Source organism: Stomoxys calcitrans, chromosome 3 (genome assembly GCF_963082655.1).
Source record: "Stomoxys calcitrans chromosome 3, idStoCalc2.1, whole genome shotgun sequence".
In the NCBI taxonomy this organism is placed as follows: domain Eukaryota; kingdom Metazoa; phylum Arthropoda; class Insecta; order Diptera; family Muscidae; genus Stomoxys; species Stomoxys calcitrans.
In genome coordinates, this window is record NC_081554.1 from 131,933,498 (window position 1) to 131,951,620 (window position 18,123).

General features: G+C 41.0%; 1 protein-coding gene across 4 annotated transcripts; it reads left to right on the top strand.

Annotated features, from left to right (window-relative positions):
- The first annotated feature begins 508 nt into the window (after positions 1–508).
- LOC106085827 (uncharacterized) lies at positions 509–17,801 on the top strand. Of its 4 annotated transcripts, XM_059364924.1 has the most exons (4): positions 509–667; positions 1,462–1,573; positions 2,127–2,571; positions 11,867–12,071. In XM_059364924.1, the coding sequence occupies exons 3-4, from the start codon at positions 2,158–2,160 to the stop codon at positions 11,993–11,995; spliced, it is 543 nt and encodes a 180-aa protein (XP_059220907.1). In that variant the 5' UTR covers positions 509–667; positions 1,462–1,573; positions 2,127–2,157; the 3' UTR covers positions 11,996–12,071. The 4 variants fall into 4 exon arrangements, with proteins under 4 accessions (XP_059220907.1, XP_013105712.1, XP_013105710.2 ...); XM_013250258.2 differs by lacking the exons at positions 1,462–1,573; positions 11,867–12,071 and adding an exon at positions 14,997–17,801; XM_013250256.2 differs by lacking the exons at positions 1,462–1,573; positions 11,867–12,071 and adding an exon at positions 15,007–17,801.
- Positions 17,802–18,123: the final 322 nt, after the last annotated feature.

The window sequence follows — 18,123 nt, forward strand, 5'->3', positions numbered from 1 at the left end:
CAATAAATTTGGCATCCTAGCAGGATGCACTTATAAGGTGAAGTCATTCGAAAAGCTAAATACAATATTTTTTACTTTTATTTTGATTTTGCTGTATATCTAAATGTCAAAGGCTTGATATCACAGCTGTGATATTTTTCTAAAATCTTAAAAAGATGTTCTATTTGATCCCATATTCCACACATAAGCAACAAAACAGTGTTATAATGATGAATATACAAATATAAAACACATATGTAGAAAATAAGTTGTAAAACAATTGAATTTCTAACATTAATTTGACATTTCAATATACGGCATTTTTGTTGTTGTGCTAATGACCCTACCTCTTAATTGTACCATGGTAGCCTAATGGAAATTTGCGCCACCACTCTCACAGGGATGTATAGTTGCTTTCGTTGTAGTTACGCTAATGACTTTACCTTTTATAAATTTGTCTAGGAACTTTCCTTCTTTAGTGAAGACTATGTTTTTTGAAGGGACATCTGTGCTTTGTATGCAACTAGTCGCTTTTCTTAAATCAGTCCTTACGAACGCGCCACTCTCTATTTGTTGGAAGTTCTTAAGACATATTTACTTAATGTTCTTAAGACTTATTTGGAAGTTCTTAAGACATATTTAATATTTCCAGAAAAATGGCTAACGCTAACGATCTTCTCAAGAATGTGTGAGTAAAATACTAATATATTTATGGTATTCGGTTTGTCAACTTAAATTTTACTTTATTTAGATTTCCATGATATATGTCCATACGTATGCAATGCATATGAATGTTTATTTATGTGGGGATTCCCAACAAAAAGAATGGGTACATTCGTAAATGCGTACATTCCTAAGTCAAATACATAATTTCTATAAGGCCTTCTTAAAAATTGGGAAAAAAATTGTCAGCACTCATTTAAATAAGAGAAGTGTTATTTCCCGATGTCTCAATGGAATGTTTATGTTGCTTAATGGAAAAGCAACTCAATGCTCACAAGCGTGTTTTAACAGTTCGATAACGAAAAATGAATGCTAGTAAAGAGATTTATGGGTGTGTTCTAACTTTTCCGTTCAACCATTGGAACAGTGTTCAACCTAATGCTTTGTCATGACAAGATAGAACTTGCAAAATTGCATTCCACTAAGGAACAGGGACAAACTTCTCACATATCAATGAGTGCAGTGCGATTCAAATTTTAAGCTCAATGATAGGGGGCCTCCTCTTTAATGCTGAGTCCGAATGGCGTATTAAGTGCGACACCTCTTTGGAGAGAAGCTTTACATGGCATAGTACCTCACAAACGTTGGCAGCATTAGGAGGGGAAAACCACCGCTGACAAATTTTTTTGATGGTCTCGCCAGTATTCGAACCCTGGCGTTAAGCGTCATAGGCGGACATGCTAAACTCTGCGCTCCGGTGGCCTTGAGAGTTCCAAGAAAAGGATTTAATTTAGCTTTTCGTTTATGCTCTTTTATTAGAATGTATTCATGGTAAAAGCAAAATCCAGAACATACCGAGAAGTTTGATGTCGACAACGTTTATCAGTGAATCTTCCAGACAAGCACAAACCTGGGCTGTGTAGAATAAAAGGTAATGACGAATATGTTGAGCAGCTAGAAGGCACAACCTCTATCGGCATTAGCTTAAACTTGGCATAACAAATCTAGTATATCCACCATTCGTGGGAAGAATGGAGCAAATTAATCAATTACTATCCATACAGACTAACTAATTATTCTATAATAAGAGCGACTGAAGAACAAAATTCTACTAACTTGTTGCATCTTGCATTCTCTTATGATTTCTATCACCTATACTATGTTTTGTCGCAATCGACATCAAATATTCGATCAAGTCGCTTAAATTTAGTCGGATATCTGTAGTTTTTACAATTGGGGTAAGAAGGATGAACCCAACCCTTTTCAGATGTCAAATATGAAGTAGCATGAAAAGTTGAAAAAATTGATTCCACTTTCCATATATAATTTAATTTGTTAAGTACATCAAGCTATTCTTTCATATATAAAAATAATTATAAACAAAATTTTCTTTAAAAAGCCGCTATTTTCGGCCATCTCTTCTTTCCTTTATATATTGGTACATACGTAAACTGATAAAAAATACTCATTGGTACTATTTACAGATCTGCAACAGTTCCAGAAAAAGTTGGCGACATGTTTAAAGTTGGTTTTGTGATTGACTGTAAGTTTCTGGTTGGAAAAAGTGCTGAAGCTATATTTGGCCATAAATGGAAGTTTGCATTAGAGTCACCGGTCTTTGAACGTATGTTCTGTGGCGCATTCATTGAAGCCAATAACTCTACGGAAGTTGCTTTACCAGATGATGATCCGAAAATATTCCGAATTTTACGACGTCTATTGTACAACTTTCGTGAAGCAGATGTCACTTCATTATCATTTGAGGATACTTCAAACTTATGCATAATGGCCGATAAATATATGGTGGAAACTGTGGTAAAATTATGCTGCGGTCATTTATTTACATTCAAAGAGAGAAAAAAGCAAATAAAATTATTTGCTCTTGCCAGGAAATTACAAGATAAATTTCTTCTTTATAAGATCGAATTGGTAAGTCCCATTTTTTATATTTGTTATTCTGTGCATAACGTTAATTGAATTATTCCTATTTTCTTTGATGCTGCAAAACTATGATGGTGTTCTCTGATGCCGGGTGGCTGTGTCTACGCAACGACGCTGAGTAGGCTAAAATCCCGGCGAGAACATAAAAAAAATGTGGCAAACTGTAACTTGTAGCATGCAACTATGGACATACGCATAAGCCTGTGTTATTGTTGTAGCCACATTTTCATGTGGAGATGGCGATCCTCGCCAAGCTCCTGTAGGTGAGCAAGCTCGTTCCGGTCCAAAGAAATGACCGCTGCCGGAAGCCTTTTCCATTGACTTTTTAAAGGCGTCAATAACACGCCTTGTCATAAGGAGCATCATAGGCACTCAGTGAGAATCTCCGCTCGAAACTGCTGATTTTCGCGACTGCTATTGCTGTTACTCCGTAGGGAGCATTCCACTATCTGCAACCTGTGGACGAGCCCGGTAGCTTGCAGCTAAGCTTCTCGTAACAGCAATGAACACCACACAGTTGCAACCTGTTCGCAGCTATCCCGTGACGGGGATAGCTGTGTGCAGGAACGTAGCCAGAAGTTAAGCGTAATATTTTTAAAGGCAAAACTTTATCACAATTTTTACTGAAGACAAAATGTTAATATAAATATTTCAGCGTAACATTCTCCTCAGCCCGCACCTCCCTCGAATTTTTTTAAAGGCTTCAATAACTCGCCTTGTCATAACTAGCATCATAGGCACTCAGAATTTATGCAAGAGCCGGTGCCGTCCGGCCTCCCACTGAGACTCTCAGCTCGATACCGCTGATTGTCCGCGACTGCCGTTGCAGCTACTCTATATGGAGCATTCCACTATCCGCAGCCTGAGGACGCGCCCGGTAGCACCCAGCTAAATTTCTCGTGGTAACGAAGAACACCACACAGATTCGAGCTCAAAGTTCCAACCTGTGCGATGCTCATAGTTATCTCGTGCTGGCGTGCTCATAGTTATCTCGACATAGCTGACCAACACCTGCAGCCTGCACAGTAGTCACGGATACAATGTGCTATGTAAGGATAGCTTAAAGAGTGGAGTTGGGGCATTGGCCTTCGTGATACACTATTCTGTACAGTATAGAGCCATCTTGCCTGCGCTTGGCGCTAATGACAATATGCTAGTTACCGAGAGAAAAATCTGAGACATACCCCAAGTACGTCCCAATTTCCTGGCCAAGACGCTTACGGGATTGCTCTCGCGCCTCGTTGGAGAATGAAATTCGAAGACAACATAGCACAACCATTTTGCATGCCAACACCGCCGCACACATTTGCAGCCAAAATTTTTTAAAATTTTCTAAATAAGACACTCATATTTCCTACAAGTTTTCGTAAACATTTGCCATCACGATATAATCATTTCAGTGTCTCCAACTTAGTGCCGGTATCTGTTAGACGCGAAAGCCGGGCAATGACAAAGGAAATGCTCCAACGTCTCACCTTCTCCCCCGCGTGCCCTACATATGCTATCACTTGCCGCACTGATTTTACATAAGTGTGCTCGTAATCCTATGTGTCCCGTTATGATACCAATAGCTATACTGACCTCCTTCTTGCTTCCTTTCAGTAATAGCCTCGTCTTCTCACGATCTGGATCCCCCCAAATGATTTTCGCCGTACTATTGACCGTTTCGCTGTTCCACAATGTTGCATGTGCATTCGTCGCCCACTCCCTTAACTCGGACTGCGTCTACGCGAAAGGCTTCGGGTGAACCAAGTTTATTGACGGCAGTCCTCTGGCTTTCACCGCCAAATCGTCTGCCCTTTCATTTCCCCTTACTCCGTTATGGCCCGGCAACCAAACGGTGCGGATTTTCCCATCCTCAGAGAGACGTTAATCACCTTACACTGCAAGACTGTTCGTGACCTTACCGTCCTGGTTGTTATTGCCCTTATGGCAATTTTATTGTCGATAAATATGGTCACACTCGACGTCCTCGCGTTAGTAACACCGAAGAACCGTATTATGGTCTGGCAGTCTAAAACAGATCTTAGTCCCTGAGTTCTCAATGTAAACCCCATGCCCACGCTGTCCTCTAGCTTTGATCCATCCGTGTAACATGGTCTTCAAGATGGCATTACTAGGGTTCCGTCAATCCAAGACTGTGCCGATGGCAGCAGTGTCTCGCACTCGACTTCAAGGTTCATCTCAGGTATCCGTTCGGAAACCTCTTCCTTCCTTCCAGGTTTCCTGTCGTCGCCTCGATTATACAGCGATGGTATGAGCAGCTCCCATCCTCAATCCATTCTTCCATCGTCTTAAGTCTCATAGCCGCAGTGGCTGCCTCACACTTAATCTGTATGTCAATGGGTCAGATATCTAGAATAGTCTCCAATGCCCTAGTGGGCGTGGTCCTTATCGCTCCGCCTATGTCAAGACAACATGTTCTCTGAATCTGTTGTATGGTCCTTATGTTGCACTTTTTCTCCATAGCAGTCCACAAAGCTACTGTGGCGTAAGTAAGTATTGGTCTAATCACGCTTCTGTAGAGCCAGTGGACTATCCTCGGATTCAGGCCCCATTTCACTTTTTCTCCATAGAAGTCCACCAAACTACTGAGGCGTAAGTAAGTATTGGTCTAATCACGCTCCTGTAGAGCCAGTGGACTATCCTCGGATTCAGGCCCCATTTCGAGCCTACGTCCCGTCTACATAGTGCCCAACATCTGTGAGCCTTCTCAGTACGCTCCTGAATGTGAGACTTCCAATTTAGTTTCCTGTCCAAGATCACACCTAAGTATTTAACCTTGTCAGATATCGAAATCGTCTTATTGATGAAATGTGGTGCGTTCAATTGACCCACTTTGGTCTTCCTCGTAAAACCCAATTAGAACATCACATTTTATTGCACACATGAGTAAGGAACTTTTATTCTCCATCACTTCCTCTATAAAACTCTTAAAAAACACGAAAATATCTCTATTCTATTATCAAAGACCATTCATCAGAAATATAGAATTTTCCCCATTTTGTTGTTGTCGTCACCATTAAACATGAAAACAGACGTCCTTCACCAAATCGTAGTCTGTCTAATCTAAATTCCATCGCTGAATTCGGCGCAAAGTCTCTATTTGTGAAATGTACCCTTATATGGGATCTACTATAAAATGTTGTTTGATTCGTCCATGGATTGGAATATACTTTTACGATTGGAATATACTTTTGCCATGTCGCTTGCCACATTTTAGACAAATTGGAACAAAAATGTGGGTTTCAGAGGGAAAATACCGAAAATTGGGGGTACGTTAGTATGGGATCTTCACCTAAAGTTAGACCGATATTGGCCATATTCGATATATTCGCATTTTATATGCTTTAGATGTTTAATCTGGAGATCGATGTGTATGGTAACTATATCAAAATATCGACAGGGATGAGTAAATTACAAGTTTATCAAAGTTTAAGCAAAATCGAAGTTTAAGCAATATGTGCCTATTAAGAGCTGAAGATTTTAAATCTGGAGTCCATTCTTTATGGGGGAAACGTAAAGATTTAGTCATGTACATCCCATCCTCTAACAAAAACGCCTAATGGATAAAAAAATACCAAAATTCAGCCTTCATAAACATAAAACCTTTTGCTGAATCTTACACTTGTAAGGACGTAATCCCTACAGAGCTTGGGTATGCCCGAATTTGTCACAAATTGTTATTACCCGACCTCTCCCGCGCGGCAATATACACAACAGCAGCATCCAAGGTCCAATATTGCCAAACCAGTGCCGGGAAGTGTATCATTTTCGCAATTGAATTACAACGGTTTCCATGACAACATCGACGATATTGTGGATTTAATGAGTCGGAATAACATACTGGTCGCAGCGATCCAGGAGACAAAGCTGACCAACACCTGCAGCTTGCACAGTTGTCACTGTTAACAAAATGCTAATTAAAGATCGCTCAAGGAATGGAGGTGGGCGATTGGCCTTCGTGATACACCTTCGTGAAAAGAACCCCGGACCCTGGCTCTGTTCGGTTTGCCAGAACCGGTGTATGGAGTGGGTACATTTCCGATTTTGCTCTGGCCTCACTTCACTACGGGAGTATAGTCATACTGTATATGTCGCAAGTTGCTGTGCGAACATAGCCAGCAGTGGGTCACAAGCGTCGTCGTCATCGCCTTCTGCGTCCTCGTCGCCGGACTATACCTCTCCTGTACGGCAATATACGCAACGGCAGCATCCCAGCTCAAATATTGTCAGGCCAGTGCCGGGAAATATATCATAATTGCAGCTAAACTGCAACGGACTCCGTGGCAAGATCGATGAGATTGTGTATTTCATGAGTTGGAAAGATATATTGTTCGCAGCGATCCGGGAGACCAACACCTGTAGCTTACACAGTTGTCACGGATACAATGTGCTACGTAAGGATCGGAGGTGGGGGATTGGCCTTCGTGATACACCATTTCGCGCAATATAGACCCATCTCGCCTGCGCCTGGCACTAGTGACCCATACATGGAGTGCATGGAGATAGCAGTCAGGTCCGGTACTGCCGAGGTAGAGCTATACAACGTGTACATACCGCCGGTTGGTAGCTGTGTCCTGATTAATGGCCAAGCTAACAATCCCGACATAAGTGGGTTACTATCTGGTCATAATCGTCTGGTTCTAGGGTAACTTTATTGCGCATTAAACGATTATCATTCAGAAGTAGGGCGATTGGGCTGGCTTCAGAGAGTATACCAATCGCCGCTACAGTGAACTACCAACCCCCTCGGACGTGCTAGTGGCCGAGAGAAAATTTCGAGACACACCACGCACCCCAAGTGCGGCCCAATTTCCCGGTGCAGGCAGTGGTATTCGCAGACGAGCGTGATGGGATTCATGGTATGTAATCGGCGAGCTGAATCTGGAAATAAACAGGGTAATCAACGAACATAAGTGGAATTTGTGGCTGGAACACTTGGAGGAATGTAACTTAGGCACCGGTGTAGGTAGACGGTATGACAGCACCTCAGTCACTTTTGGCGAAATAACCGTGACTGATCCGAAGAGATGCACCACGTTGTTCAACCGTCAATTTATTGTGCATTCCGAGAGTGACAGGGCAAGGAGGAGAGCCATTCGCCGTATTCGTGGTCTCATTCGTGGCACCAAATCATCTAAGGGGTTGGGCCCCGACGGAATCTCTACATTGATGTTGAAGAATCTGGATTCACCTGGAGTTGAGTACCTTATTACTGTCTCCAACCTGTCTTTGAACACTCTTATAGTTTCCGATGTCTGGAAAATTGGCAGAGTGATCCCGCTACTGAAGCCTGGAAAGGAACCGAGTGTGGGGGAGTCGTACAGACCGGTCTCCCTTCTCTCAAAGACGCTTGAGGCATTACTCCTCCCGAGCCTCGTAGTAGAATTTCCTTTCGCTGACCAACAACATGGATTTCGAAGACTGCATAGCACAACAACAGCTTTGCATCAATCCCATGGCAGCCGGTTGTACGCACCCCACGACCTCTCCCGTACGGCAATTTATGCAACGACAGTATCCTAGCCCTACTATTGCCAGGCCAGTGCCGGGAAGTGTATCGTTCTTGCAGTTAAACTGCAATGGACTGCGTGGCAAGATCGATGTAATCGTAGACTTTATGAGTCGAAAGAGCATATCGGTCGCAGCGATCCAGGAGACAAAACTGGCCAACACCTTCAGCTTGCACAGTTGTCACGGTTACAATGTGCTGCGTAAGGATCGCTCAAGGAATGGAGGTGGGGGATTGGCCTTCGTTATACACAATTCCATGCAGTATAGACATATCTCGCCTGCGCTTGACGCTAGTGACCCCTACATGGAATGTATGGGGGTTGCAGTCGGGTCTGGTACTGCCGAGAAAGAGATATACAACGTGTATATACCGCCGGTTGGCAGCTGTGTCCCGATTAATGGCCAGGCTAACAATCCCGACATAAGTGGGTTGCTATCTGGTCATAATCGTCTGGTTCTGGGGGAGTTTAATGCGCATCACACGTCATGGCATTCTCCCCTAGGTAACGACCAGCGTGGCATAGCTTTGGCAGAGCAGATAGATAGATAGATTATGAGGAGGTGCAGCAGCTCGCCAGACGTCTCAATTGCATCCCCTGATCTCTTCAGTGACGTCTCCTGGCAAGTCGTCATCTCTTTGGGGTCAGACCACGTCCCCATAATTCTCACCATCGACCGACCACCCGACTTCATAACCTCTGAGCGCCGAACGTTTATCAATTATAAGAATGCCAATTGGACTGGCTTCAGAGAGTATACCAATCGCCGCTTCAGTGAACTGCCAACCCCCTCTGATGTGCTTGTGGCCGAGAGGAAATTCCAAGACATCATTAACGCAGCAGCCGGTCGAATACCCCAAGTGCGACCCAATTTCCCGGCGCAAGCGGTGGTACTCGCAGACGAGCGTGATAGGATTCGTGCTATGGACCCCGCTAACCCCAAAATCAGCGAGCTGAATCTGGAAATAAACAGGGTAGTCAACGAACATAAGCGGAATTTGTGGTTGGAACACTTGGAGTAATGTTACTTAGGCACCGGTGTAGGCAAACTGTGGGCCACTGTTAAGTCACTCTGGAACCCCGGTAAACGGGACGACAGGACCTCAGTCACTTTTGGCAAGATAACCGTGGCTGATCCGAAGAGATGCGCCAGGTTGTTCAACCGGCAATTTATTGTGCATCTCGAAAGAGACAGGGCAAGGAGGAGAGCCATTCGCCGTATTCGTGGTCTCCGAGCCGATGAACAGCCATCACAATTTAGCGTGGGCGAAGTTACGAATGTCATCCGTGGCGCCAAATCTTCCAAGGCGTTGGGTCCCGACGGAATCTCTACATTGATGCTGAAGAATCTGGATTCACCTGGATTTGAGTACCTTACCACTGTCCTCAACCTGTCATTGAACACTCTTAAAGTTCCCGATGTCTGGAAAATGGGCAGAGTGATCCCGCTACTGAAGCCTGGAAAAGACCCGAGTTTGGGGGAGTCGTACAGACCGATCTCCCTTCTCTTACCAGTGGCAAAGACGCTTGAGGCATTACTCCTCCCGAGCCTCGTAATCAACATGGATTTCGGAGACTGCACAGCACAACAACAGCTTTGCATGCCATCACCACACACATTTGCCGTGGCTTCAATCAACCCAGGTCATGCTATAGGACGGTCCTCGTGGCACTGGACCTATCGAAGGTATTCGACACGGTCAGCCATGCCAAATTATTTGAGGACATCACCAATACGTCCCTCCAGCCAGGCCTGAAACGATGGGTCGCGAATTATCTGTGTGGTCGCCAGTCATTTGTGGAATTTAGGGATAAGAAGTCGAAACACCGTAGAGTGAAACAGGGAGTTCCCCAAGGTGGGGTGATATCTCCGCCTCTGTTTAACCTCTACCTATCCTCCATTCCACCCCCTCCAGACGGCAAAGAGGTCGTATCATATGCGGACGATTGTACGATCATGGAATTAGGCCCCCCACCCATTGATGACATCTGCGATAGGTTGGACGTCTACCTCAACGAGCTTGCCTGTAGTGATGGTCGATGGAGAAATGATTCCGACCATCAAGCGTCCCAAAATACTTGGCGTCACATTTGACAGCTTTTACACATTCTCCCCATATGCCACAGCAATCTGCATAAAGACAAAAGTAGAAACAAGGTCCTCAAGTCACTCGCTGGCAGCACTTGGGATGCAGACAAAGAAACCTTGTTGACCACGTACAAACTATTATCGCAGAGACCATCCAAATCATCATCTTGTGGATAGATATCCACCGCCCAGAAGCCTTAAGGTAGGCACGGTAGCGGATCCGGTAAATGGCTATCGGGTGAATATAGTCCTTGGAGAACGACCGCCTCCCATTGCACCTGAAGAAATCGACCTCCCCCGGCAAACCAGAAAAGTTCTGGCTCAATTACGTTCCGGCAGATGCAGCCGCCTCAACTCCTACAGAGCAAGGATTGATCCCGAAGTACAAGTCGTATATCCCAATTGTGACCAGGGACCACACGATACACATCACCTGTTTAACTGCCCAGCCAAACCCCTTCGACTCAGATCCAGATCCCTGTGGACGCACCCCATCTTAGTCGCAGAGTTCCTGGATCTTGACACTCAACAGAATCAAGCAGATGAAAAATAGAACACACCGAACTGCTACACAAACAACAACAAATGTGGCTACAACGACGAGAACAACAGTCAGCGTCGAAAAATGCTTTAATGATGTCTCGGAATTTCTTCTAAGTAACATGTACATTTGAGGGGGCGGCAGCTCAACAAATCGGTGTTGTACTCGCTGAAACCGATGGGTTTTCTTCCAATTGATTTATTTGTGGTCGTTTTATGTACGGCGATCTGTTGGATAGGAAACTGAAATGAAAGTGACACATTCAGAGGCCTTATGAAATACTTCACAGTTAGCGAGCCATAAGCTTGAAATGGGACCTAAATCCGGAAATAGTTTCTGGGTCTACAGAAGCGTGTTTAGAACAATACTAACATACGCCTCCGTAGTATGGTGTACGGCTATGGAAAGAAACACATATTACAACTGGTTCAAAGAACGTATTGTCTCTTCATAGGCTGGGCGATAAGCACTACGCCTTCTAGAGAACTGTAGATAATTCAAGGTTTCCGGTCCAGAGACGTACAGGACACGTATGGGGTAGCCTCTGCGTCAAGTGCACACGAAATACGCTGCAGAAGAAAACTTGCCATTACTTTATTATTGCTTTAAGCAATGTAATCCCCCTCGAGTTTTTACATTGGGTGAGGTCTCCCTTCTTTGGGATTGTGACCATTATTCCCTTCTTCGATTCCGTGGGGACAGCGTTCGTATCCCAGGCCTCCCTGATTATTGGAGTGATCGCTAAGAACCTCTTAGTCTTGAGCTAAAACATGAATCGGATATGACTCATGGATAGGGGAGAAGATGCCATTGTTCCCTCAGATAATGTTTGCACTTACCATGGTTTGGAGGTATAATTACCTCGTCTTATCGCTCGCAACTCTTCGAACTATTGAATTAAATTTAATCTTATGACATTCCGATTCGATCAATACCTAATAAATCATAAATAACATATACTGTGGGTGGGAACCCATACTTCGTCCCGGCCGACCATATCGTATTTTATATATAATTTTTATTCTTGAACTATTAACCATTTACCTAGGATATATATAATTATATATCAATTATCTATTTTTAATCATTTTTTACTTACACATGAGAGTATAATAAAACAAATTTTAATTTTTTCAGATTCTAAAAATCATTTCATACCCCCTTCTTGTGGCTCAGAATGAATTAGACTCGAATTGTTTTTTTTTTAAATATACTGATTCCTACGTCTGCGGCAATGAATTCCGTAGTAAAGATTTATATGTATAATGCAATTATAGATTATTTCATATATAACGGTATGATAATAAAAGGCAATAACTATAAGGTGTCTGGGAATCAGAAACACCAAAGTCTTAATTTGGTATCAACAGAAAGAAATCTGGAACTATTGGAACATTTGTTGGCAAATATTGACTTTGGAGCCTTCACTTTGGATGAATTCCTTGTTGGTCCTGAGATCTCCGTAGTACTTACGTGGGAACAAAAATTATCTCTGCGCACTAAGCGTTTGACCAGCGAGACGGAGGCGCGATATTCGATCCTTGCTGTGGTTTTTGTTACACTTGATTTTGCCCGTAGCAAAGCGTTTCGTAGACGTTTCCGGTGTTATAGTTCCTCTATGGTTTCTTTGCTTATCCATGGTTTTTGGGCCTATGATAGACTTGGCCATCTCTGTACAAGCTCCTGTTATGTTGGCCCATGTGTGGGTGTTACTTTGCGGCTTCTCCGTTTATGTTTCGCGCCCTGTTTCGGGGTCTGTTAGGTTTACGAGTTTGAACTTGGATTTATTTGGGGTCCTTTTCACGACGGTTGAGCCTTGATATTGAGTGGCCACATAGAGTGGCTTATTACTATCGATGTCGGCTCGACGTCTAGTTTTCACATCTATCAGCGAACCCGCATTACGGGTGTTTCCATCTGGTACTTCCCTAGTATATTTGTCTATATTTTTATGGGGGAATTTTGTGCCTCCAATAAAGAGCCCGTTTCTTGCGCAGAAATCAACCAATCTGTGGCCATTGTCATTCCTGGTATCGCCAAGTCCTTGCATTTCCACGATTGATTGTAGATTATTGTTGTTATTGCCCACCTTGGCATTAAAATCTCCCATAAAAAGTTTAATTTATCCCTTTGGTAGAGAGAGTATCACTGAGTCGAGTCGGCAATTGAATTGATCCTTTGTTTCGTCGATATCGGGGTTGATTGTCGCGTAGCATTGTACAATGGATATTTTGAGGAATTTTTAATTTAATCTTTCCTACGATCTTCAAATTGATTGCTGAGTTTCTCTCACCGACCATCAAGAAGTTGTATCATACGTAGAGGTGAACCGGATAATCGTGGCGTTTTAGAAATGGCGTTTTGAAAGATGCTGTCCCAATTTCTTTTCGGTGCCCTGGAGTCCCCAGACACGTGTTTATCGGTGGCAACTTTTTAAAAAACACATCATTGCGGATGTTTGGTTTTGGCGAAGCACTCATGATGCAAGTTGTAACGTATAAAGGGGATTTAGGAATTGGAAATTGTTCGCAATGAGATAGTGCGATAGGTTTTATGAACCGCCTAAAAATATGCACCACCGTATAAAACGTATGAAGGCAGCACTGTAAGTTTCAGTAATCGATGTACAGCTATTTAAATCGATTATATGACGAAAACGATGACAAGGCCGAACCCAAATGTTTGAAAGAGGATCACAACAGATGTTTGTTTATTTTCTTTCAAAGCAGCTGTGCACACAGCTTCCTTCCAGTCAAGATTTGGCAATCTTGATAATTATTTTTATAAAAAAACCAAGTAAACAGCTTACCAGCAACGAATTCAACGAAATATCACCACAACAATGCGGAGCGGCGGTCACACTCAACCGTCTGGTAAGAAAAAACAAATGACTATATCGACATATGTATAACGATTTTGCTATTTTTTCCTGCAACGTCGCAAATTTTGTATTTACCGTTTTTTGTTTGCTTTTTAAGTCGTTTACAAGCATTCGAGCAGTAAAGTTCCCAAGTTTCTTGTAAAAAAACCAAAAAATATTAAAGTGCAGTGTAATTTTGAAAATAGTGATATTTGTGGATGGTACTACAACCAATCAAAGAGAGGTGCAATATATGCATACATATATGAAAAACCTGTAAACCGCCCATACAATTTTCGTTACGGATTTGCTTATGCATTCGGAACCAGAATCGGAAACTTATGCAGAGATTCCGACCGAATTCGGCAAAAATTGTTCAATGGGTAACATACTCAAAATCAGAGCTGCACCAAACACTGATTTTGACACATAGTGTCCTCGGTTTTTTGTTGGCGAACCGCTTCTACCTTTACAAAGCGGACTTAAAAAGGTGGTCACGAACAGCTGGCCAGATTCAACGGTTTTAAGATGTCAAATTTTTGATTGCATTCTCTGTTGTTATCTTCTTTCTCGCATATTCTCTGCTCCCATACTCACACTTTCTGCACACGTACACACATACGCACACAAATTTCTTTGTTTACGCTGGTAAAATGTCATTCAGCATGAATGCGTTGCTTTAAATCATGAAATCTCTACAAACTATCTTTAAAATGTGTCATTTCAGAGAGGGAGTGAGAAATTAACTACCAAATGTTTGGTGGGATGTTGTTCTACAAATGAGACAACCTTTAAAACAGGGATGTCTAAAATGAAAATGTGACTGTATGTATAACTCTCTTTAAAGGCCAAAACAGAATAAGCGCGTTGTGTTGAGTGTCGCGTTGGAAACTCCGCAAACCAATCCCACAACAGCAAAGCGCTGTTGTGGGACAAAATAACTACTACTACTACTATATTTATACTTTTGAGCGAGAAACTTACGCTTAAATTGGCAAATTTTTGTATTAATGTAACAAATGCCTCAATAGTTGCTAGGCAGTTCAAAAATTTTGAATTTAATTATTTAGAAATTTAAAATTTTTAATTTAAGGTCAGCAGAGAATATCACCATCCTAAGGTGGATATAAAAATTTATAAAAATGTAATTCTCATATTGACTAACGCTATCTGTTGTAAAATTGTTTGCAACCGAAACAAACTAAAACTTACGACATCTTTCGTACATTTCTGAAACATTTCTATGCTGCGTCAAAGACATGGGATTAGGAATTATTTAGTTTATAGATGACACTGTATTCGTCGAAATGATACTACTAGCCCAGTGTGTATTTAGATTATTTCAATAGGCAAATTTGCATCTTGAATACCCCAATTTTAAGCAAATTACTAAAAAAAATGATTAAGATTATTTCAGATCTCAACCCAATTGAGCATCTTTGGGATCTATTGGAGAAAAAATTCGTCAGCACGTTATAAACAGCAAGGAGATTTTACGAAGTGTCATGCAGGCAGAATGGGCGAAAATAACATCTGAGGAAACAGAGAAGTTGGTAAACTCCATGCCAAATAGACTGAGTGCAGTCTTAAAACAACGTGGCTATCCTACCAAATATTAGGAATGTGTTAATATGTTTTTATTTTGAGTTTAAATAACGCTTTTGCTTATTTTTAATTACTGAACGCAGACTTTGTGGTGCTTATATTAAATTGTTATCATATTTAAATCGCTCTAGAGTGAAAGTGCTTAACCAAACTTAGAATTTTGTTTTTTAATGATTTGATTTATAATTTTATTTTGTGTTCTTTAACCAATAATAAAAGTTTGTCAAGTGAAGGAAGACTTTATGGGATATGTGTTGATATACATCAGGAATGTTTGTAACTTTATGTACAATTAAAGACACTCAGTTCAAGGTTCAAAACAAAATTCAAAGCTCTTTTTTTGTTTTGTGTAAAGGATTAAAAAAAGGGAATCGCAAATGAAAAAGGAGCTAAGGAACTAAGAAAAGGAACTAGTTCCTTTTGTGGAACGGAACTAAAAAGAGCGATCACTAAAAGAAACTAAAATGCCCACCTCTAAAATTTATAGTTTTATTTTGCACTCTTAACAAATACACACACAGAAAAAAAATAATTTTGTAAAACTACTACTTTTGTCGAAAAAACGACGACGAAATTTGATAACTTTCCTGCAACAAATTATTTTGAATTTGGACGACCCAAAGTAAAAATTGTTGTTGAAGGGCACTCTTTTCAAGCCAACATATAGCAATAACAACAATATGTCTATAAGCAAAACAAAAAACCATTTAACCAACCAGCCACCAATATGCGACTTTGCTGCATAAGCTTCGGTGTGGTGGTGTTTTGTATTTTCTTTTATTCGGCTCGTGGTGCTTGTCTCGTCCGTTTACTTCTCTTGCTCGTTGCATTTTTTCTCTGTGTCTCTCTCTACGCACGATTTGAACTCATGTTTTCATGATCGGTAGTCTTGCACGCATCCTCTAGCTTATCGACATTCCTTAATTGATGTTGAAATAACTTAATAAGCATTATTGCACAATAATAAGCCCCAATAAAATTCGATTTATAAAAATTTAAAAACAACATTAAACATTTTTTTGATTACGAAATACGTATTTTTTTAGCCGAATTTTCAAAAATAATTTTAAAGAAGAATAACAAAACAAAAAACATTTTTTTTATTGGCCGGGGAATTCAAACATGGGTTTGCAAGTACTTAATGGCATGGGAGTCTTGTGTGCTACATGGTAGTACGCATTTTTTAACAACTAAAGGCCGGTACTATATTCGGGTTTCGTGTTGAAAGTCCATATAAAAAAATAAAAGAGAAAAATTTGCCGAAATGTGTTCGTTTCGTCATAACTTGTTTTTCCACCTAGGGAAAATTTACATTTGGGGACGCCCATTGAGAGCACAAAAACACAGTCTCAAGAAGTTACTTACGCAAATAAACGCGATCGTCAAACTTCTAATTGTAACTGAGTGTTTGTTAGTGATGTTGCTCACAAGTATTTACTCTGGTTGGAAAAAATAAACAGCCCTATTCTGAATAACAATTCCCTGGGAGTTTATTCCCTACAATTTTCTGTTCTCTCGGTTTAAATATGTCATGTACCCACCATAGAAGATTTTCTTAAGTTTTTCAATTTTATTAGCACTCCGTTCCGAGTCCGATACTAAAAGGAGGTCCCTTATCTTTGAGCTTAAAGTAGAATCGGGCGGCACTCGATGATGTGCAAGAAGTCATCTGTTTCTTAATGGAATGTTCGTGGGCAATTATTAAAAGATACTTGGCGCCACATTTGGCAGCATTCACTTCACAGGAGTAGGAATAAATCCATAATTCACTTTTCGGCAGTATTGTATCCAGCAGCCGTCCCAACCACCATGAAAAGCGGCCGCCGCCTGGAAATGTCGACTAGATCTTCAAGTCTTAGCTCCGTAAAAGTAGACATTTAGATAAAGCGGCGCATCAGCATTTATGACGACGAAGGAGAAGCAAACTTCTATATTACGATTCAGCCTCCTTAACTCCTTTTGGCAAGGGAAAACGCCAACATGCAGGATGTACACCGCATGCAGCCAGAGACATTACGACACAATTAATCTATTTGTCTGTCCACCAGACCACTCTGGAAGCATCTAATTAAGCCAACGACTGTTTGGATGAAGACGGAAAGTTGTTATCACAACACAGAAATATGGTGACAAGCTGTAGGCCATAATTGTGCATTATTAAAATAAACACATTTGTAAACTTTTTTAGCAACCATTAACTTATTTTTGCTTATTTTTCCATTTTATATTCTTTTTTCCAAAAAATAACAATCAAATGTTTAGCCAAAATGAAACCGTTGAAGCAAAACAGCTGTTTTCGAAAATTCGAAATTCCCTCTTCCATATTTTTTCTCTCCCCATTCAATCAGAATAGGAGGATTTTATTCGAGGGAGAAATTTATTCCCAGGGAGTTTTCAGAATTGGGCTGAAGGTGTTTGTGGATGCATAAATAAGAAAGTACTTTTTGAAATAATAAGGTTTGTGAAGGAATGTGTTGCGCTTTTGGTCTTGCAATTACAACAACAATATTTGGATAAAAGTGGAGGATGCTGCCAATGGCTTTTGTAAAGTTGTGCTTATTTAACTTATAACAGTGAAAATACTTCAAAATTTAATTATTTTTTCAAATAAATTCTGCATTTGTCTCATTTTAAATTATTTTGTGTTTCATTATATGTATATTAAATAGTTATTTGGTTGAAATTACAAAAACATACATGATTTTCAGTACGACCCACACACTCACATTTGTGTGTACCCATGCTCGTAAGCAGCTGATAAGTTGTTTGATGCCATATTATTTTTTATATGTATGTTAAATGGCAACATTTTGGCCAAAGAAACCAAAAAAAAATCAAATGTGGTAACATTGTCAAACCACCGAAAGAACGATTTTCTGAAATTTTTCCGTAAAAAAGAACGTTGTACCAGCCTCAACTCAACAAAAGA